Below are 23133 nucleotides of genomic sequence, written 5' to 3' on the forward strand. Positions count from 1 at the left end.
TAAGACAGTCCATGTTCTCATGGAACTCAAACTCTAATGGGGGTGACAACACATGGAAAATTCAACATCAGGTCAGATGGAAAGAGCCCATGGTCCTTAGGATGCAGCAGCAAAGCAGACTTCAGTGCCTCTTCTTTAATGTTACTTCCTTTAATAAAATCATTACATTTCTCATAGTGAACCATTTGGAGTACCAAGGACATTGATGGCAAGAATTTTCCTTTGTGGTTCTTCAGTAACCATAACTTTGACACCTGCAGGAGCAATTGCCAGACTGCATCAACAGTTGTCACTACAGGATGATGGCCAAGGGCACTGGGCTAGAAGCATTGTTCTTCTTAAGGCTCTTTGACTTTTGGAGTCCTGGGACGGCACCCTATCCAGAGTGCCACCCTGGAGTCAGGGAGACTTGAGTTCAAATTTAGCCTCAGATACTTACTAGCTGTGTGGCCCTGGGCAAGTCACTTTAACTCTGTTTGCCTCAGTCTCCTCATCTTTGAAATGAGCTGAAGAAGGAAATGGCAAACCTACTCCAATATTTTTGCAAAGAAAGTCTCACAGAGGGTCTGACGCAACTGAAACAACTTAAAAGCCACGAAACTAACTGAACAACTTTCCTCACAGGTTCATTATGAGGAAATCATTTTGTAAACCTTAGAGCAAAGAGTAGTCATTATGATTTGGGAATTTAAATGTCTGAGGCAGTTTAGTAATGTTAAGTTAGAATATAAACATATACAAAAAGAAAAAAAACTCAGAAATGAAATATGTAACATGAATGTATAGTTTTTAGGTTACATATTCTTTTGTCTCAGCTAAATTAAATAATTAACATTTCTACTCTTTTCCAGAATAGATTCAGTTGCTCATAGCAAGAATTTAATATTGAAATCATACCAGAGTGCAAATATCATTGAAGTGCTTCATTATCACCAGTGTGATTCCAAATCACCGACAAAATCTGAATATTTGAAATGTCTACTGAACTTACAAGTTCTGCACATCAATGCCAGGTTTGCTGTGTATCTAACAGGTAAATGACTGGTTAAAATCTGCCTTTTGCCATCCCATTATACTTGATAGAATGCCAAGATACTTAGCAAGTGTTTGTAAGTTTATATTGGGCCATATATATTTATAATATTTACACTAATTACTAATGGTATGAATAAATGCTGAATGTTTTATATTCAGTAATTTCCTGTGACATACAAAATAGGGTTTTGCCCATTTTTAGTTTGTATGCACATAATGGCTCTTCATATTTAAATTTGGTAGTTTTTCATTTCACTACATTTAATGAACTACTTCTGTTATATTTCCAAGTTTGCCACTTTATTTTTAGAGCAGTTCCATGTGGTATTTCTCAAGAATCTGAATCAGAAACATTCTCAAGAGTTGGTAGAGACCTCAGCAGATCGATATCTAGGCCAACATATACAGGCAAAAGAATCCATTCTACAATACCCGGCAAATGATCATCTGTCCTTTGCTTGAAGACTTCTTGTGAAGAGGGAACCCACTGCACCATTCCACATTTGGATTACTTAAATTGTTAAAAATTCTTCATTATCTCAAGCTTAAATCTCAGTCTTTGCAACTTGTATCTCATTACTCTATACTCAGGGGCCAAAAAATGCTATTCATATCTCTTTCCATTTCCCCAGCTTTATTCATATAATTGAAGCTATGTTGCTTCTCCTAGATCTTTTCCTTTGTAGAAGAGAATAAATCCAAATTCTTAACAAAAATGTTAGTTATTGACCATGAGGCATTTTCTTCCAAGTTGACATCATTGGCCTCAACTCCATTTACCATTTTTGGTTTTGTTCTGTCCTTTCTGGTCCAGAGATCATTTTCCTCAGCATTTCTGAGGAAGGAATTGAACAGTACTTCCTAGCATCCTTTAATATCCCATCCACACCAAAAAGTAGTCCTGTCCTCAAATCTTTTTCTTCCCCATAGAGCTCTTAAAAATGTTTTCTTTAGTTTTTTCATTGCCCAATTCATGTTAAGACATAGCACTGCTGAGACCAGCTATGTTTTTGTATTCATACTTTTAGAAATGTAAGCTGGTTGCTGAGTCCCTAGTATTGGTCTTCTTAAAGATCCTCATCATCTGAAGTCCCTTATTGTCTTCAGAATTTAATTCTTGAGAATTTCCCATTTCTCTGGGCTAACTTCCCATGGAGTATTTTTAAACCATGGAATCTTAACCTTTCTCTGAACTCTGACTTCTCTGAACCCTTTGTTCTTCCAAGTACAACACTACCCACTTTCCTCTCCTCCATCATAAACTCTTATGAGGGTGGTCACCTCTCCCTTCCTTCAACCCCCTAGTAACCTAATCTGCCTCTTCTTTAGAGTTACATACAAATCACAGTTCCTTACATTGTTTTTAAGAGAAGTCAGGAAATGGTGAGCTGTTATGCATTGTAGAGTTCCAGCATATGGCCTGATAATTGAAGCCCTATGTTATTAATGCCTTTGTGCCAGGTTTGTGGTTTTCCAAATTTCTCATCTGTATTACACACTGACAACCTTCATTGATCTTTATCTCAGGGCTTCCCTCCTTTGCTTCCTGGATGACATTGATATTGTTACATGACAGTATCTTAATATATAATGCTGCCATCCCCTTTTTAACCTATTGTTTTCTTTGAATAAGATTTACCCTTGAAGAGTCCATACTTGTCATGAGTTTCATGACAAGCCTCAGGCTTCATTTAGCTTGTTACCCACAATGTGCATTTGTACATAGAGCCATTTTACTGCTGCTTCTTTCTTGGATTTTGCATCCTGTGAATTCTTGTGTTTACTATTTACCCATAAGACTGCTTCCAGTCACTGCCTGAGGAAGGGGATAGGGACGGGGCAAGGGGCAGCAGGCTAGAAACAGCACCTGAACTTGCATTAGTGATCTTTTTAGCAACCAAGTAATTAGTGATTTTGATTTTTTTTTAAATAGATAAACTCAATACCTCCAGAGAGATATTTGAAAATAGTGGAATCCTTGTTACTGATATAAATAACTTTGCTGGAATTGTACAAAAGGCAGCTCCATTTGAGGCAACCTATTGGTAAGTATAATTTTTTGTTATAGATTTTTCTATCTACCTTGCATGATTAAACATCATTATAAACATACAATAAATACAAAAATCAGTGCTACACACATATACACATACATAGACACACATCTTAAGAAAACCAATACACATACAGACACACACATCTTAAGAAAACCAGAACAATTGTAGAAATCTGGTTAAAATTGCCACTTGGGCAACTTGCTTATAATTCCATTCTAGTTTCCTCATCTGCATGAGAAAAATGCTTCCATTGTCTCATGGGGATTGTGAAAACAAGCATATAAGCTATATTTCAGTTCTTGAATGATCTCATTAGTGTAGATTCTCCTTCCAGAAATGCATACTGCAACCCCTTTGTGACTTAGGTCTTCAAATATATCATCTTCCTTTCAAATATATCATCTTCCTTTAATCAGTTTGGTGGTGACTTGACTAGCTGCTAGAATGAACTTGTTGTTCTGCTGGCATAGACTTTGAAAACTCACAATAACAAAACACACAGTAAGGCAAGGGGAGTAAATTCTGGTGGAGGCTGCAAACCATAAATATAGGTGTAAATTTTTACGAACCCCCAAATGACATCTTCTAAAAGTCCATTAGGAGTTAGAGGAACCAATAACAGTTGCTTTCACCATGAACAGGAATTCCAAAAGTATATTCAACCAGTCCAAGATTGCATGTTTTTATCTCAATGATAGTTGTTTTCATTGACCTGGATTTCTAGAATGATCTATTTTGTTATAGAAGTACACAAATTTGTCTAGCTCTGGGTCACTTTGTTTTAGTTATGTTAATCATTATGAATTTTATCTTTGTCTTAGGTGATGAAAGTACCAGTTCTGATGACTTCTAGGACTAACAACAGTGATGAAATAATTCCCTCTTCCTGTTCTGCCCTCCCTAACCTCAAACAGTTACCTTCAGGAAGAAATGAATCCACTTTTCACACTTACACTATAAATTTGTCATTATAATGCAGACATCCTTAGAGGATCATTTTCCTTTCAATATAGTCTGCTGAAATGTGATTTATTTCAGAATGGCACAGTAGACTTAATTGTTAAGCTTTGGATTATAGGTTTTTAAATTATTTTTAAACAGGATGCCTTTTAAAGCTAGTAGCATACATTATTAAAGTGAAAAATAGGGAAATGTTACTGAAAGGCTACAAGTTGGAAAACTAATGTAAAAGTCCATTTTAACAAGTGTATTTTTTATGGTTGTATATGTAAATAAGGCATAAGTAGTACATGTTATGGTCTGAAATTCTTTTTATACACTTTACCCATCTTGTAGAAAATTAACCTAAATGTATTAGTCTACTGCTACACTACGTGAAGTTAATTTTTTTTTTCCTAAATGGTACCTATTTGCAGTTGTTCAGTTTTTGTAAATAGCTCACTACACCGTTAATATTCTGAGGAATAGTAATCATATGTTTATGGTATTTCAGAAATTTCTATAGTAGTCTTTGAACACTTCGAAGCTAAACAGAAACTTTGTATTAAGATGTGGTATCTATTTGGAAGATAGGTTTTATACCTAATTTTTAAAAAATAAAAACAAATAAAATATTTTTCCCTGAATGATTTTATAACTAATAATAGTAATATTTAAAAACAAAAACAATCCCCATTAGGACTTTCTTTTAAATGTTGGTGTTAATTGCTCTTTATAAGTATTTTCTCATATTCCACATAAAAAGTTTTGTGTAACTTCACTACAGTGAATACTGGATTTTCAAGGAATCCAGATTTAGGTATTTTGTGCCCCAGGTCCAATGTTTAGTTTAATAACGGATATAGCTACCCGTTGGCCAATAAAACACTACCATTTCTTTACTGGCTACTGCCAGATTTCATGTTGTTTTACTTCAAGGATTGGGGTCCCTGTAGCCTTCTATAATTTATATTTTTGAGAGGTGACTTGCTTATGTTTACACAAGTGACAAGGAACATGTGAAACCAACATGTTGCCTCAATAATAAAAAGAAAATCTTGTAGCACTTAAACACTGCTCTTCGGACCATTATTAACAGTGCCACTGTCCCTAAAAAGAAAATTTTGGGGGAGTGTGGTTTTATTTCCTTCCACAGGTAATATGTGTTCCACAACTGTAGTTGCATGAATTTACCAGGCACTTTTTAACTTGTCTGTTGTTTTTTCTTCCATACATGACATGACTCAAATGATTCATTATAAAACAGTGGCTTTGGACCACTTTTAGGCTTACAGGCAGCAAAGAGCCAACTGAGCTCTTGACAGAAAAATTAAGAGTTAACTATAGTCAACTTCTTTCTTGAGGTGGGAGGAAGACTACTGGAAAAGGGAAGTCCCGAGCTTCCATGTCATACTCTTCCTACCAACCACTTTTTGTTAGCATTCCTTTAACTACAGCTATGCCCAAATAAAATAAATGAGCCTTCACTACCCAGATTTCTCACAGCAGAGCGATCACTTGGCAATCTTCTCCCTTCCAGCCTTCCTAATTATGCATTCCTGTTCTAAACCAATCCCCTTTAAGCAGGCTCTCCCTACCTTCTAAGGTGGCATTTAGCTAAAAGCATGAAATTTAGTGTACTCATTGGAGAAGGCTATAGGAACAGGTCAGTCTTTCCTCCCTTAACTACTAATTCTTCTGGAGATATTCTGGAAGCAAACGAAAACCTATTTTTCTATTGTGTTAACTAACTTACACAAATTGATTCTTTCCCCTTAAACTAGATAATTTTAGACAAATGGTGGCCACTTAGGAATTTTACAATCAGTTACGCTGAGTCACATGAAAGAGGAATCAAATCCTATATAGTTGGACCAACAAAAGAGTTCTTTTACCTCCAAATATAAACACTTCTGCGGGGTTGTGGGGGTGTGTGTGTGTTCACGAGAATGCAAAAAGTCAGCAGGTCTGGCCAATGACAACCTTAGTTACTGTGGGAAGCAAACAGACCAATAAACAGGTACTGGTTTCCAGAATTTGGCTTTACTTTGCAGTACAGAAATCATTTAGAGCCATTTTATGAAACATCATGGACCTGGAGGCTCTGTCAAATTAATACTGCATTGTGGTTTGGTCCATCCAAAAAGCCAGGGGTATAGAAGGTACTTTCACATCTTGCCTGCTATTGTTAACTTTTTTTTTTTTACCAGTTTCATTAGATTAGAACACCAAAAGAGCTTTTAGGCACACAGGCCTCTCCTAAATTATGTAAATAGTTTCAAAAGCTAAAGCTGGGTTAGAAATCTATGCCCACAACTAATGACTATGATATTTGGGCACTGTCATATTACTTGACATGAGACTAAAACCGAAGGTTATGGGACTTGGAGGGATGCTGCCCAGCACTGAAGTGTTCAATTAAGAGTTTTCTTAATGTTTAAGAAAACAGATAGCACATGAACTTATAGAATCAACACGAGCCCAATAAGCATACAGTTGAAAAGGCTATACTCTTAAAAGATACAAATACTGTATCAAGTTGTTTTTCTGCCTCAGCGAGTGTATGTTTAAACTGTGCTTTCCCTTAAAAACACACAGACTACACGCACGCGCACACACTCAGGGAAACTGAACATAATGTTAGCAATCTGTCACTTCTGACAGTCATCCCAGGAGAAAGACAGTAATACATGATATTAAAGGGGGGGAGAGGGTGGGAACATTTAGGGGCATAGTACTCTTCAATCTCAAAGAAGTGATTACAAAAGCAGGCCATACAATATTGATTTCATATAATGTTCATTAGGTTCTTGATATAACTCTGTATTAGCTGAAATTTAAATTTCTCCTAATTGGATATGAGCATATTACTGCTATTAGTCTTCCCCATAAATGTCATTTTTCTTTCGTTTCATTTCTTCAAAGTCAAACTCAGACCCTGTCATCCTCTTGTAGATGTCCTTAATATCATCACAAGTTGTCTCAAAGTGAGTTGTAGCATCATAAGTGCGGGAAATGAAGATCTGGAGAAATAAAGTTGAAAAACTTAAATGATTCTGAAATGCCTCCTAGGAAAGCCCAAATTTACAAAGCCCCATCCCAATACTAACCTGACTTTCTGTTCCCAAATCAGTTGGAATATACAAATCATTGATGCTAACAAATCTGAAAAGATAACGGATCAGGATGTAAGTTGCATGAGGCAAGGAACACATTTTATTTACCTTTGTATCTAATCCCAGGGCATAGCACATGATAGGACACTTAAGTGTTTGCTGAATGAACAGTACAATGCTCCCAAGATTACTTGGCACCAGAAATATTCAATACATTTGAAGAGGAAACATGGGGACACCACTTTCAATGAAGGCTTTGCCTTGAAAAAATCATTACCTTTCTAATGAAGGTAAAAACCCAAGCCACAAAGTCAAGGGGCAAGGGAATTAGATATTCTCCATGTAAAGTGTCTATTTAGCAACTTCCTCTGGAACCAAGATGAGAGGCAGAATTAATAACTAGGATCTGCTTTTCAATCAATGGGAACAATCATATAAATAAGACACTTACTTCTGTTCAATTGGCTCCAAAAGCTCTAATGCTGGCCTGATTTCCTTCTCAGGTTCTCTGGTTTCCACAGTAGTACTAACAATGGCAATATACTTTCCTTGTGCAGCCACGTTATGTGCAGAAGAAATCATGCAAACGTAGATATCTACAAGAAACCATTAAAGCTCATTTTCTACATTTTAAAGTGTTGGGTGTTTAATTTTAAATCATGTATTTTCTTCATCATTTACACTTTAAACTTCTTGACTAGTATATATCTACAGAGCCAGTATTTTAGCCTAACGTAGTGCCATGCAAAGGAACACGAAGTCAAGGCTCATGTTCTAATCCTACCTATATCTCTTATCTAGCTGTGTGATCTTGGGCAAAATCACTTTATTTCTGTGAGTCTGTCTTAATTAAAAACAGAGGCCTGAGTAGTTATCTTAAGATCCTGTCTAGTTTTAAAATCATGTGATTTCTTACAAGGAAAAAAAGTATACACTGGTACCCCTTAATTGTTAAGCATAAAAATTAGTAATTTCTTTTTTTTAGAAGTTAAATTTTTTTTTAATCTAGGGCAAGTCACCTACTCACTCCCTCACTGTCCCAAGCAGTTCTCTAGGATAATAAATTACTTGCAACTTTGGTAAGAAAGTAACCAAAATGTCTTAGAAGTGAGAGTCTAGGGCTATGCATATACCCCAACAGTAAAAGATAGATTAGTTTTGCAGTACTTTTTGTACTAGCAAAGAACTGGAAAAAAGCAGGTGTCTGTCAATTGGACACTAAATAAATGGCACATGTAATGGGATAATACTGTGGTTTAAGAAGTGAGTATTAAGACTACAAACAACATATGAATGGATGCAGATAGGCAGTAAAACAATGTGTATAAAAAAATCAACACCTATAATGCCATAAACAGAAAGGGCAACAAAAATCAAATCTGAATGTTGAACTGTGACCAAATTGGACCCAAATCAGATCCCTCCCTAATTTGAAGAGGTGGGGACTTTAACTTACTGGTTCTAGAGGTGAGAACTTTAACTTATTGGTTCTACCAAACTGTTTTCCTTTTTTTCCACTCAACACAATCATACATCAATGTCAGCCAGATGTGATGCCATCCACTTTTTTGTCAATTTTATCATGTAAGAAAACTGCTAATGAATGACATACAGTTTCCATACAAATAAATAAAACCAAGTTAAGTAACAAGACAAAAACTGGCATAGGAGGTTCTGTGCCATTAGTTTGGGAAATGATGTGAGTTCACTAAGCTCCATAGAAATTTAACTTGTAAATTCCAATTCTTAAACTTTTTCAAGTTTCTAAATGTTAAAAACTATGTTTTCTTCATTGTAACATGTTTAAAATATGTAAATACCATAATGAAACAAAAATCCCCCAAAACAATACCTTTTTATCATTCTCAAATCTTTACAACTCACCTGATTTCCGATTGACCTGGTTCTGTGGAATGATGATCTGGCAGGAATTGGCATCATTGGTGTTCTTAATTGGGTGGCTTAGGATACAGATAACTCTGATCACCTGGCCTACTTTTTTAACTCTGTCTTTTACATAACTAGGGTCACAGATGAGCTGCTTGCAACGGGCAATCTGAAACAAAAGAAGACTGACTTACTATACTGTTCGGCACAGTAAAGCACTAGTTAATACTTCAAAAAGTGTTCCTAAAATGTGTTCCAATGACAATTTTTCTCTGGGAAAAAACAGTATTTCTAAGTAAAGTTAATTGTGCATAAAGTTGTCATCTAGTCTAATTCTTTTATTTTACAGATGAGGAAATGAACCAAGAGGCAAATCAGTGAACAAGGATTTATTAGGACTCTTTCCAATACATTGCACTATTCTGGCAACAATTTAACAATTTTTCCTAGTACATATATGAATTTCATATCATACTGTATGAACAATATTTGACACCTAAAGTTCCTACTCAAAAAATGGAAACTGTTACATATATAACTCAAATGGCATTTCAGAAGTTTCCAATAAACAAGTATACAAATTCTTGCTTCCTACAGCATCACTTATTAAATTCTAAAAAAAGGTTTAGTTAGCTACATTACACGAAGAAGAATGAAAGGCAAAAAGAAAAAGTCATTTAAAAATTAAGATTTTATGTACTATGACATTTGTCCTCAAGTCATTTCATATTCGTATCAAAATGAAGTTTTAAGAAGAGTAAGAGTAAAGTCTCATTTGGCCACCTGCAAAAGTTGCACACAAATTCCCCTTTCCCATTACAAGCCTTATTAGCCACAACAACAACAAAAAATTCTTAAATCTTCATGTTGTTCCTAGTCTGGATGAAAGCTGGCAGGCTAGCCTACATAATACACTTACTCAGACTTCAACTAAGCCAAGAAATAAGAGAAATTATCTGGACATGATCCTTGAGAGCAAATGCTTAAATAACGAGAGAAAAGAACATTGCAGAGATGATTTACCTTGGGACAAGTGACAAAACAGAATTTTATAGACAGTAACTTAAGATTAGCACCCTATCTTATAACCTTACCATAATGTTAAACAAGTATAAACTACTGCAGTGTTAACCAAATGACTTCATTGACAAAACTATAAAATCATAGTATCTGAGCTGCAAGAGACCTTAGAGATCACGTACCTCAACAGCTGAGACTGGAATCCAGATCCTCTGACTTCCAGTCAAATAATATTGTTTCTATTACACCAGGACAAATCTAAAGTAAAAACAGAACTAAACCCAACAAAAGCTAATTTGGTGCCAAGAATGCACTTTGCGTAAGGAAGTACTTTAAACTTGCCAGTTAAAGTTCATCCAAAATTTATGACTCTATAGAGACGTAAAGTAGAAATCAGTACTGAAGATGCTATTAAACCAATGACATTTGACTAAGTGCTCATGGCTTGTGCCTAACTAGTTCAAAATAATCAGTAATTCTCCATACAGAATGTTCAAGTGCCATATATGTCTGAGCTATTATGATTATTATTAGTGTTAAACAGATTTCCTGAACAATCTGGAAGTTATCAGATGCACCCTGTGATAATAAGTACTGACAAATGATTAAATTTTGTTATATATCGGGTATCTTCCCCAAATCCAAAGCTACTATACCTCTCCTTCAGACTTCACACCAATCACTTGTCCATCTTTTACAATGATTTCTTCAATTGGTTTGTTCAACATATAGGTTCCTCCATAAATGGCACTTAGCCTATAAATGAAAGGAAAAAAATAAACCTCAGTAAAAGTTTTGAATTGTTCTAGCTGATAAAAACTCTCCATAACTTTTATGAAGGAAACTTCCATCAATTCACTTTCTTCTAGAAGGCTTTGACTTAAAAGTTAATAGAGGCTTTTAACATTTAAAATGGCTGCTTCAACAGAAGCAGATTGTATAGCAGACACATAACAACCCCAGCAAAAAGCTGAAATCCACACTAGACCAAACAATTATGAAGAAATTCAATGAAAACCTACAGTAAGTGACATCTTCTACCCTAAAACTGTACAAAGTCAGTCAGAAACCACAGGGAAATAGGAAAAGGGACTTGTGGCAAAGCCAACACAGGCATTTTCTCAGGCAAACACCCCAGTGTGAGCAAAAAGATTCCAGAGATGAACAGCCTGCAATTCCCTACCCCACCCCAGAGAAAGACCCAGGAAGGAGACCTCAAGATTTCAAGAAGCAGTGGTGGGTGGTGACCAGTGAGGCCTGGCAACACTTAGATCAGAAGGGCCCAGGCACCCAGGGGCTCTGAGGTCCCTAGGACTCCATCTTGCATCATCAAAGAGGGCCCTGAAGATCCAGTGCTCTAAATCTAAAAGATCTGGGTGGGGAGAGAAGCAAAGGAGTCAGAAAGAACCATAAAAGATCATGCATGGCTGACCACCCTAACCAAAAGCAGTACAAAGCCCTAAATAAATAAAGCTGGAGATGAGTAAGCCAAAGAAGACACCAACTAGTATAAAAAAGTATTATAGATCTAAAGATCTCCTCAAGAGGAAAAAAAACCATAAGCAGAGATGCAAAAGGAAAAGTGGATTTTTCCATAAGGACTACTTTAATACCTAGAAGACATGAAGCTAGAAATAAAATATTAAAAGCTTTAGAGAAAAAAATTGAAAGGAGAAGAGTTTAGAAGAGAAATTGATAAATCTTACCAAATAAGTGGACTTCCTGAAAACTAGAATAGAACAAACAGAAATCAGTGGATCTATAAGATAGCAAAAAAAATATTAGAACAAAATCCAAGAAAAGGTAAGATGACTGGTATCAAAAACTGCCCTGGAAAACAGGTAAGAGAGAGATAATTTAAGGATCACTGTATTTCCTGCAAACTATGATTTAAAAAAAAAAATCCTAGATACTGTATTTCAAGAAACCATTAAATGAAAACTGGCCAGATCAATTAGAACCAGAGGGCAAAGACAGAAAGAATCCAACGACTGCCTCCTAAAAGGAACTCCAGAAGGAATACTACTAGGAATGACATAAAAAAATTTAGAGCTCCTACGTCAAAGAAAAAATACTACAGTGGCCAGAAATAAGCAGTTAAAGTGCCAAGGAACCAGAGTCAGGATCACAAAAAACCTGGCAGCTTCTAATGTAAATGGGAAATTTTGGAATACAATATTCCAAAAGGAAAAGAATAATTTATCCTGAAAAGCTGAGTATAATCTTACAGGAACCATTAGTGGAATAGAGAACTCTTGGATATTTTTAAGGAAAGACCAGAACTGAGTAGGAACTTTGAAATACAAACACAAAAATCCAGAGAAATTCAGAAAGGCAAATTTATTTGTTCCATACGATGATTTAGTGCTAACATAGAGAAGAAACAACTATCCCTTCAGAACCTTAACATCTTCAAAGGGAATTAAGAAAGAGAGGTCCTGGGGATACATTGCTTCTGTTTTGAGAGTTTGAAAAGGATTGACAGAGAAGGGAAAATAAAAGAAATACAGTGGCATTTCTCATAACTGAGGTGTGAAAAAAAGAGTATACAAACATGGAACAAGGGCAGGGTGGAGTGGGCACCAGGTGAACCCCAATCTTATCCAAAACAGATAAAAGAAAGATGAATAAAAGTAAACAGTTTGGTGTAGAAATTCATCAAACTCAACAAAACCAAGAGGAGATGGGGGCTTAAGAGAGGGGATAATATCGGGGAGGGAATAGTTACAAAAAAATCCTGATCCTGGTGAGAGAATTGTAAGTAAAACAAAAAAGCAAAAACCTAGAATCTAAAGGGGTGCCCATCAAATTGGGAACAGCTAAACAAATTGTGATATATGAACGTAAATGGACTATTACTGAACTATAACAAAAATTACGAAACAGGTAATTTCAAAAAATCCTGGGTAGTGATGCAATGTGAAGCTGAGTAAGAAAACAATTTATACAAGGAGAACGTTATAAAGAAAAACAACTTTGAAAGATTTAAGAACTCTAGTCAATGCCATGACCAAGCATGATACCAGAGGACTGGTAACATATGCTACCCGTACCTCCTTACAGAGAATGAAAGGTGAAAAATGAGACATATATTTTAAGACATGGGTGATACACAGATCTGTTTTGCTGGACCACTCTTACTTGTTACAAGGAGGTTTCTTCTGCCACTCATTTTTTTATATGGAAGGAGAAGGAGGGAAAGAGTTGAAAGCAACAGTGATGTCAAACAAGAATGGCAACTGGGGAACAGAAGGAAACCCAGAGACCCAGGACAATCTTGAAAGTAATGTGTGGAATTATGTTGTTATTTTTTAAAGCCAGTACTAGGAAACTGGAGGTTCCGTTTCTTTTACAATCCTTTTTCATGTTCTATATATATAGAAATTTTTTTTTGGTGTTTAAGTTTATAATAAAAAATAAAAATTTAGAAAATCATCAAGAGCCCCAATTACAAAACTCAAAGCTGTGTCATCTCAAAAGCTAACAATTTTTTTAAATTAATAATTCAAAGATTACTGACCTCTGTACTTTGAAACAGGCTAGAAAAAGCAGTTTAAGTTGCTTTCTTTTTTAAAAACACAGCTTCCTAATGTGTTTTCCAAAAATAGTTATGCTATAGTTTTCTGATGGAAGTGATATCAGGATGGTAGCATCCTCAACAGGGAAATTAGAAACAGAAGAGAATTCAAGGGGGTGGGGTATATAGATAGTGGGTTACTGTTAAGTCCAGGCCAAAAACAATAGCTCTCACCTCAACTTAGATCCAGAGAAGTTTGGTAATCAAGATTTACATGTATAGCAAATTAAGTTGATTCCAAGCAGCCCTGTAGGAAAGCTTTTAACTACCATTTAAAAGATGGATAATTGTTAAGAAGCACTAAAAATTACAACTGCTAGGTTATTTCAATAAAATTTGGCTTTCGACATCTTCATTTCAAACATTCAAGTTTTTGAACTAAAAAAAAAAAAGAAAAAATACCAGGTAACTCTCTAAGAATAACAACCAAGTTGCTGATATTACTGGTGGAGGGACTTTTCACACTGGGAGTTTCCTGTACCAATGAAATCATTCAACACTCAAAAAACATCTATTAAGTATCTACTATGTTACAGGCTCTATGCTAAGCACTAGTGATAGAAAGAAGGGTAAAATACAGTCCCTGCTCTCAAGGAGTTCACAGCCTAATGGGAGAGACAAGAAGAAAACAGCTATGTACTAACAAGCTATATTCAGGATAAAGTGGAAATAATCAACACGTAATCAAGCCTTGGTAATAAATGGGGATCTGGAGAGGCTTCCTGGAGAAAGTGGATTGTAGTGGGGTCTTCACGAAAGCCAAAGAAGCCAGGAAACAGAGGTGAGGAGGAAGAGGTTTCCAAGTATGAAGGGCGGCTAGTGAAAATAAGGTGTAATAAGACTGCACAGGTAGGAAGGAGTTATGTTGTGAAGGGTTTTAAAGCCAAACAGAGGATTTACTATTTGGTCCCAAAGGTAAGAGGGAGCTAATAGAGTTCCCTGACTAAGGGGAGTGATATGGTCACGTTTATCAGATCACTTTGACAGCTGAGTTGAGGATGGGCTGGAGGAGGGAGAGATGCACGGCAGAAAGACCTATCAGCAGCCTATTGCTGGGTGAGGTGATGAGCACTATACCGGGGTGGTGGCAGTGTGCACTTGCGCAATGTAACAAAGGTAAAATTGACAAGAGTGGGCAACAGACTGGATACGGGCAGTAAAAGAGAAAAGGGAGTCAATGATGACACCAAGCTTGCAGATCTGAGCAACTATGAGGATGATGATACCTTCAATAGTAACAGGGTGAAAACTAGAAAGAGAAGGTTTTAGGGGAAAAGGTAATGAGTTATCATAGGTCCGGGCCAAAAACAACAGCCCCCACACCTCAGCAACTTAGATCCAGGGAAATTTGGTAATCAGAATTTACATGCATAGCACATAAAGTTGATTCCAAGTAGCCCTGTAAGAAAGCATTTATGGTGAGTAAAGGGAAATCCTTATTCTAAATATCTATCATCTTTGGCACACTACTGCCAAGGACTAAAAGGTATAAAAGCTGGAAATGAGGAGTACTGTTGTCTGATTCAGTCACCAAAGTTCAACTTGAGGTTCTGGGATTTTTTTTTGAAGTTAGCTTAGAAAGACAATCATATTGAGATCTATTTTTTTCGACACGACCAAGGAGAACATTTGTTTTACTTGACTACACAGGTTTGTGTAGCTTTGTTTTTCTTGCTTTCTCAGTGGGGAGTAGGATGAAGAAAGTGAGGAGGAGAGAAGGCAGATCACTGTGTGAAAATAAAATAGTATTTAATTTTTTAAAAGGTAATCATATCTCTACTTTGCTTAATAATCTGCCTCCCCAGATGTCTCTATGCAAACCAGTGCCCCAGGTGACTTCCTTAAGGCTTGAGTTGCCAGTCTGCATCACTGGAAAGAATTTCCTCACCAGGAGTCCTGATACCATTGAAATCGCAGATCTGTCCCCTTTTTCCTCCCAATGTTTGGACACCTAGTCCAGATACTAAGTATAAGTGCGTGCTACCCCTGAAACCTTAGAGAAGTTCCTAAAAGGTAGGACATACATTTTCCTCTTTTGTTTTTCACTTTTCCTGTGTCTTACACACAGTGGATATTCAATAAATGTTACTGACTGTATTTTTGCAAGACAATACTTATTTCAAAGCCAAAAGGAAGTGATTATGACCACTAATATTGCTCTTATAAATGTGAGATCCATTAGTAATATGCATTCTGCTTTACCAAAAATCTTTAATGCTTCTGACCTTTTGAATTCAACTTAAAGCGAGAGATCTAGCTCCCTCATTTTAAGCAGAAGAAAACTAAGGTCCCAAGAGGTTAAATGACCTGTCCAAAATGACAACACAAGCAGTAAACGGCAGAGAGGGCTGGAACCAAAGCTCTGTTAACTCCTAGTCCTGTTTGCCTCTAATGTCCTTTACTCCTCCTTTACTGTTGTCTGTTCTCCTCTGCTGTTTTATACTGCAAATTCAGAAAATATTTCTCTTGGTATTTTAAGACTTTTTTTCCATGAAAGCACACTTTCTACTGGGAAAAAAAAAAAAACCAACCCATTTTGAACACCATAATTCAAAATCAGACATGCCAGTGCTATGGCATCATAAACTGTGTGGTAATTTCTAAAAAATGAATGTTAAACTTCTCCAAAAGTCACTTTGGGAAGCCACATATGTAATTCAATGACGCAGCAGTAATTTTAGAACAGACTTCACGACCAAGCCATGTAAAAAAACTCAATTTTGTGCTATAGTGTACTTTCTGAATCAAAATATTATTACTCACCTTGCTAACACTAAATTTGGCTACGAACTATTATGTTTTTCCCAACAATCAAATTCACTCATAAAGAATAGAAATTTTCTATTGCAAAGGATATTCAAAAAAGGGAACATATGGAATTATGGTGATTCCAACAATGTCTTAAGTGATATTGGAAAGGCATATACCTCTTCCTGAGATGACTATGTTCATGGGACAACTCAATTAAGTTTTCCATGCCGCACATTAATATCAGCTAATTTAACTTAATTAGAAGATCACCTTTATACTCAGGTATCAGAAATACGGGCTTTTTACCTTGCAAATCCTTGTGGCAGCTCTCCAAGCCCATAGAGTGGATAAAGATATGGACTCTTGCCGTATCTTGCCAAAGAGTCGCTATAAAGTTTAATCCTGTTGATGGTCTCATAACATGGTTGATCTAAATAGCTGGAAAAAAAAAGTAATGACAATTAGTAAAGGGTTTTACTTATAGCTATTTGTTTCTAATCCTAATCTCATTTCTCAATTTACTTTCCTAAGCGTCTGATTTACTTCACCTTCAGGATATAACACTGCATTTGCTTCATTAAAATGCCAACATCAGAGAACAAATATATTCCCGAAGAATGCACTTAGAGGAGGCTCTAAAAAGAAAGCCCATCTTTAAACAATAATATAAAATAAAAAATGAGGGTTTCAAGGGTAGCATGCACTTTATACCTAAATTACACTTAGTATCTGGACTAGGTGTCCAAACATTGGGAGGAAAGGGGGAAACAAATCCATGATTTCAATGGCATAAGGACTCCTGATGAGGAAATTCTCTTCAATGACGCAGACTGGCAACTCAAGCCTTAAAGAAGTCACCTGGGGCACTGATTTGCACAGGGACACACAGCCAGTATGTATTAAGAGATGGGACTCAGACTCAGGTTTTTCCTAACTCTCCCATGACACCATGCCTCTCAAATGAAAAAACTAGGGAGTAAATAAAAATATGCTAAAAGATTTACCCTGCACAGATCTCTTCATATGGCTTTATTATCTCATGAAAATAAGACTAGTTTTAAATGAGCATTAGGGTTCTACAATTTCATCTCAACTGCTATGGAACAAGTTTTATTCAAAGAACTAATGTAGGACTTTTACAGCTAAGGGACCTTTTGGGAAAATCTTGAGATTTTTCAAAATTAAGACCGCTAAAATGTCAAACACTCACTCATCAGTTCTGTAAAGGGCAAGAGCATGGCCAGTGAAATCTATGACATCTTGGCCCAAATCAAACTTCTTGTACACATCTCGCATTGTTGTCTTCCTAGGATCAACACCTTCAAAAGTTCTGGAGTCTTTTTCATCAAAGTTGGCAACATACACTAAGAATTTCCTGAACCGACGTTTCTCAAACAGCCCCATCAAGCCTAAACATATTCACACACGGGGGAAAAACACACAAAACAAAATGAGAATTGAGTAGTAAGGAAAATATAAGGATTAAGTCAATAATTGGAAATAAGAAGTCCAATATAATGTTCAAGGTACACTATAGGAAGAACTTTGGAAAGAGTAGTAATGCATCCTCAATTTCATAAATCTTCCCAAAACTGAAGTGATACAACTATAGCACAGTTACAAATTTTCAACTAAAATATAATTATCACCATCGATTAGTGAAATATGAAGTGTACATCTTTAAATATCACTGTCAAGTAAAAGAGTAATAAAAGATATTTCTTGAAAAAAATACTTTAAGGTATCCTGCTGCTGTTGTTCCTTTAGCAATGGAGACTGGGCACCTGAACCACCTGATTGAGATCAGAAAACAAGCATGGGTCAACATTCTGAAATTCTGGTATACTCTTTTTCCCTTACTTAACATATGCCCTTGGTTATTATTATTAGAAAAGAAGCTTAAGGTTACCCTGCCCACACTCACCCCCCAAGCCAGAAGAGATTCAGTTTAAGTACCAAATATGCTACCAGTCATTTATTTTAACAAACTGTAAAGTGAAAAAAGCCTTTCTACATAGTCATTAGGTTGACCCTTTCAAATACACTTTTTGTCCAACCACTTATTCAGATAAAGATATTTCAAAAGTAAAAAATCAGGACATTATTCATTGTTAATTATTACTCTCTACTTCAAATCGTTTCAGACCTTCCTATTGACCAAAATTACTACTGGTAAGTCTGTCAAGTCAGATAACTGCTATCTGGACAAATCTGTCTACATAAGCACTCTTATCCTTCGAGTTATTTTAAGCTATTGAAGCTTTAAAAAAAACAATCAAATCAGTCAAATTGTTGGACTACATTTAAGACTTGACATGCCTAAGTATTTAGCAAAATGTAGATTTGTATTTTATAACCCAGTAGGGGAGCTGTGGCTGACCCTCTGATTGCCATTTTTTTCTAGTTCTATATGGGACTAGCTGGGGAAGACACAAAGTAAAATATCTTTAAATACCTACTATGACAGCACTTTGCTATAGTGCCTAAGCGTGATACAAAAATGAGTAAACCAGTGCTCAAGACAGTCTGTGCTCTATCAGAGGAGGTAAACTGAGGATGCAAATAACTATAAATCAAATCAAGACTGCATCAACTGCATTGGAGTATTACAGATAAAGTATTCTATCAAAGAGCCACAAATATTTTTAGCAAAACCAGTGCCTTCTGGAAAATTTAAAAATCCCTAAATATGAAAAGTTATGCTAAGTGTATTGAATATGATTCTTGCTTTTATCATTTCCATGATAGTTAATTTTATATGCTGAGCTGTCTATTACAACAAAGGGGTCTTCATTTTAGGTACTACATGTACATTCATATTGCAATCTGGCTTCTGACTTCAGTGCTCAAACGAAAATGCTCTCTCTAGTTACCAGGCTTAATTGCTAAATCCAATGGCCTTTCCTTAGTCCTCATTCTACAGCATTTGACACTGGTGACTGTCTCATTCTCTGTTCTCTGAATTTCTATGACACTGCTGTCTCTTGGTTCTCTGAAATATCTGGCCATTTTTTCTCAGTCTTCCATCTTAGGTTTTCATCCATATTCTGTTCCTTAACCCTCGCTCTTGAGCTCCCACTTCTACTCTCTACACCCTTCATCAACTCCCATGGATTCAATGATTCAAAAAGATCTAAATGCTGCTTCACTAACTGCCTACTGGGCATTTTGAAACGAATATCCTATAGGCATCTCAAACTCATTGTGCCTAAAATACCTAACTAATGTGTATTTCTACTGAAGGCACCACTACTCTTCTAATTGCCTAGGTTCACAACCCCAGAGTCAACCTTGTGTCTTCATGCTCCCTCTCCCTGATTGCTCATCAGTTGCCAAATCTTTTCAATTCTACTTCTATCACATTTTTCACATTTGTCCCCTTCTCTCTACCTCAAATGGCCATCACTCTTACTCAAGACCTTACCACCTCTTGCCTGGACTATTGCAATAATCTCTCTGCTTCAAGTTTCTCCCTTTTTCAATCTATCGTCCACAAAGCCACCAGATAGTACTTCAAAAGAACAAATCTGACCATGTCCTTTGTTCAATATGCCTATTACTATCAAATACAAACTCTTCTGTTTGGCATTTAAAGCTTTTCACAATGAGGCGGGAACCAGGAAACCACCTTTCCAGATTTGTTATTGCCCTACACCTACTTCCAGCCAAACTTGTCTTCTTTACTTTTTTTCCCCCACCTAACAATTCATCTCTCATCTTGTCTTTGCACAGGCTGGCCCCTTATGCCTCTAATTCATTTAAACATGTGCTCTTATGTAGTATAGTTAATGGTGTATTAACACATTCCCCCAATAGGCTGTAGGCTCAATGAGGGTAAGCTACCATATCTTATCTAAACTTTGCATATATCTCAATACTGTAGCTACCACACTACTCTGTAAACAATAGAAGCAACATTTACAGAATTAGATGTGCAAAAATCCCATGAAGTAGGCTGGGCGGGCTATATGAGGATGAATGAAATATAAGAGAGGGAAGACATCCCTAAAAGGGGGGGGGGGAGAATAGCATTAACTTTTTTTATTATAATGTTAAATTTCTAAAAAAAACAACAACAACAAAAAAACAGCCCAAGAATCTCAAGCAGAAAATCAGAAGGACCTCAAAATAAGTTAATAGTCTGATTTGATTTAAATGATAAGCCAATGATGTACTTGAGAGGAGCAAATGACACTGAATCCATATGAAACATTTATGGGGTCTATAGCTATGGATAATCTTAAAAGGAGGACTAAGGTGACCAAATATCAGATTGTTTGTAACTGGTTATTAGGCAGGAGTTAATAGCCATAAATATCAGTAGCTGAAATTCTGATGTCTTTTTTTTCCACAACAAAGCTCATAAGGCTAAAAAGGAAAAGGCTCTTGTCCAGTGGACATACTAATGGAGATCTAAATCATAAATACTGACATTCTCTGTAAATGACACTATAAAAAGGAAGCTGCAGCTAAATGGAAAGAATATTCTCCTTGGAGAAGAATAAAGGAACCAGTAGTGTTGATTTTGTGATACACTGAAGGAGGAAAAAATTTTATCTGATAGCACTTATGATAAGCATTTACAAAAAGATCACCATGAAAATAATTGCAGCTTATGTGCTAAAAACATTGGAGAAGATAAGGAGAAAGAGAAATTCTATGAAGAACTTGATAAGGCCTTGCAAATGAAATCACCAAATACTTTAACATTCAAGTGACTTCACTGTAAAAGTGTTACGGAAAGACTGCAAAAATTGTTAAAAACATCATTAAAGAGTAAGAAATGAAAGAGGCCAAAGATGTGTAGACTATACAGATGCTTCATGCCAAAATATCAATACTTTCTTCAAAACTGTCAGAAAATATTGAACATGGCAAACACCAAATGCCATCATAAAAATTATCTAACAGACAAGGAAAAAAACATATTACTGAAATAGGAACCATTTCCAAATCAGATATCTGTGCCTTAGGCAGCTATGTGGCATAGTTGGTTATAGTTCCCAGAGAGCTAGACTTGGAGTCAGAATGATCTTAGCTCAAGTCCTGACTCTGCAGGCAATGGCAAGGACATCATTTCCTCACCTGTAAAAGCGTAATAATTACCCCTCCCTCACCAAATAGCACAATGTATGTAAACTACTTTGCAAAGCTTCAAGCAACATGTTTTAACTTATTTTGCTTCTTACTAGTAGTATTAGATAAAGATCATTATCAGCATCAAACTGGAAGAACGGCATGCAATTGGGTCAACTTGACCTATTTAAACAAACTGCTAACACTGAAAAATGGCAAATGGGTAAAAGAAAAAACATTAACACAAACTATTACTATTTCCTAAGTAAGTTTACTCCATGTAAACCTAGAAACTACCTTAGGCAGCCAACGAGAGATGTGACAGTCAAGAGTAATCCTGTTTTATATTACAAGCGCCTTTGTAAGAACAAACAAGACTTCAAAGAAGGGATACAAGAAGACACCCTGAACACCACCCCTTTGCAGAGCTGGGAGATCCATGAAGTACACTGTACATATTTTTAGGCTTTTTAAATGTAATGATGATTTTTGAAAACTTTTTTCTCTTATTTTACTCTTTTTTTTTCGGCTTTAAAAAATGACATTTCTTACTAAAAGATGGCTGTCTGGGAAGGTGAAACATACTGGGAAATTTTTGATAATGTTAAAAAAAAGAACAATACAAATATATTTTTAAAAACAAATTCATTTGTAAAACCTTATAGAAAAAAATGGTATATTATGACAAGTATCATCTGATAAAACAGCAAGAAGTTGCCAAACAAAAGACAATTTTAAAGAAGGTTTAGAGAGACAGAGAAAGAGAGAAAAAGAGAGAGGAAGAGGGAGAGCACACTGGCCTCAAGTCAGGAGAATCTACTGGTGCTCCAGCCTCTGACTCTGAAACCCTGGACAACTGATATAACCTCTCAAAGATCCCAGGTAACTCTTAAGGACTAAAGTGCAAGTAGGTGCTGGTCTGCTTTGGCAGAGGGAGTTTGCTCACAAGACTGCCCTACACCAATCGAATCACAGGCATGATCCAAAAAAATAGGAGAACGCTTATCAACATACCCAATTAAGCAGTCACACAAAAGGTATTCAAGAATTTAAACAGAGTACAACAGATAAAAAATGGGAAAAGACATAAAATGGTTTTTTAGATAGTAAGAAGAAGAAATGGTACTAAATAAAACAAAGATGGAAAATAACAGATGGTAGAGACCAAGTATGCACAAAGTAAGGCCATGTTGGAAACAACACAATTTTGAGGGATTAACTAAACTCAAAGTATCAGAAAAGAGAGGAGGACAAAAATGCTTGTGGAGAATCTTAGACCTCACTATTATCAAAAAAGGAAAATGTTAACAAATAACTTATATACTTACTTTCCTATATCTACAATGTTTTTGAGAATGATCTCCATATGCATCGAAGGTATCCTTGATGATCATGTGATGAGAAAAGGTATTCACAAACGATATTCTAAGTCACAACATATCTTAAGAGTCATATGATTGACTGAAAGTTATAGAGAATATAAGGTTCATATAGAATATAAAGTTAAGAATAGGATACATACTGTTTGCTGACTAAAAATAAACATTTGATTTATTAGAGCACAATGACATCTTAAAGGTATGTTCTATACAAATGTCAAAAATCACAAAGATTTCCTGAAAGATGTAACAAGAGACCACTTTGACCTCTGAAGACTAATCAAGTAAGGCCTTAA

At 36.0% G+C, this 23133-nt stretch overlaps 2 protein-coding genes across 2 annotated transcripts in view; one reads left to right on the forward strand and one right to left on the reverse strand.

Moving 5' to 3' along the window:
- TASOR2 (transcription activation suppressor family member 2) overlaps positions 1-4666 on the forward strand; it is a 104604-nt gene extending 99938 nt beyond the window's left edge. The window contains 3 exon segments of the mRNA XM_036760699.1: positions 852-1033; positions 2969-3080; positions 3914-4666. Coding sequence (XP_036616594.1) covers positions 852-1033; positions 2969-3080; positions 3914-3917 — 298 coding nt within the window. The 3' untranslated portion in view covers positions 3918-4666.
- A 1388-nt stretch (positions 4667-6054) lies between these two features.
- Positions 6055-23133, reverse strand: part of GDI2 (GDP dissociation inhibitor 2) — a 35964-nt gene continuing 18885 nt past the window's right edge. Inside the window, exons 5-11 of the mRNA XM_036758900.1 lie at positions 17593-17791; positions 16689-16820; positions 10711-10810; positions 9032-9203; positions 7599-7743; positions 7142-7196; positions 6055-7054 (exon numbers count right to left, since the gene is read on the reverse strand). Coding sequence (XP_036614795.1) covers positions 6908-7054; positions 7142-7196; positions 7599-7743; positions 9032-9203; positions 10711-10810; positions 16689-16820; positions 17593-17791 — 950 coding nt within the window. The 3' untranslated portion in view covers positions 6055-6907. The remainder of the gene's footprint in view (positions 7055-7141; positions 7197-7598; positions 7744-9031; positions 9204-10710; positions 10811-16688; positions 16821-17592; positions 17792-23133) is intronic.

Source organism: Trichosurus vulpecula, chromosome 5 (assembly GCF_011100635.1).
Source record: "Trichosurus vulpecula isolate mTriVul1 chromosome 5, mTriVul1.pri, whole genome shotgun sequence".
Lineage (NCBI taxonomy): Eukaryota > Metazoa > Chordata > Mammalia > Diprotodontia > Phalangeridae > Trichosurus > Trichosurus vulpecula.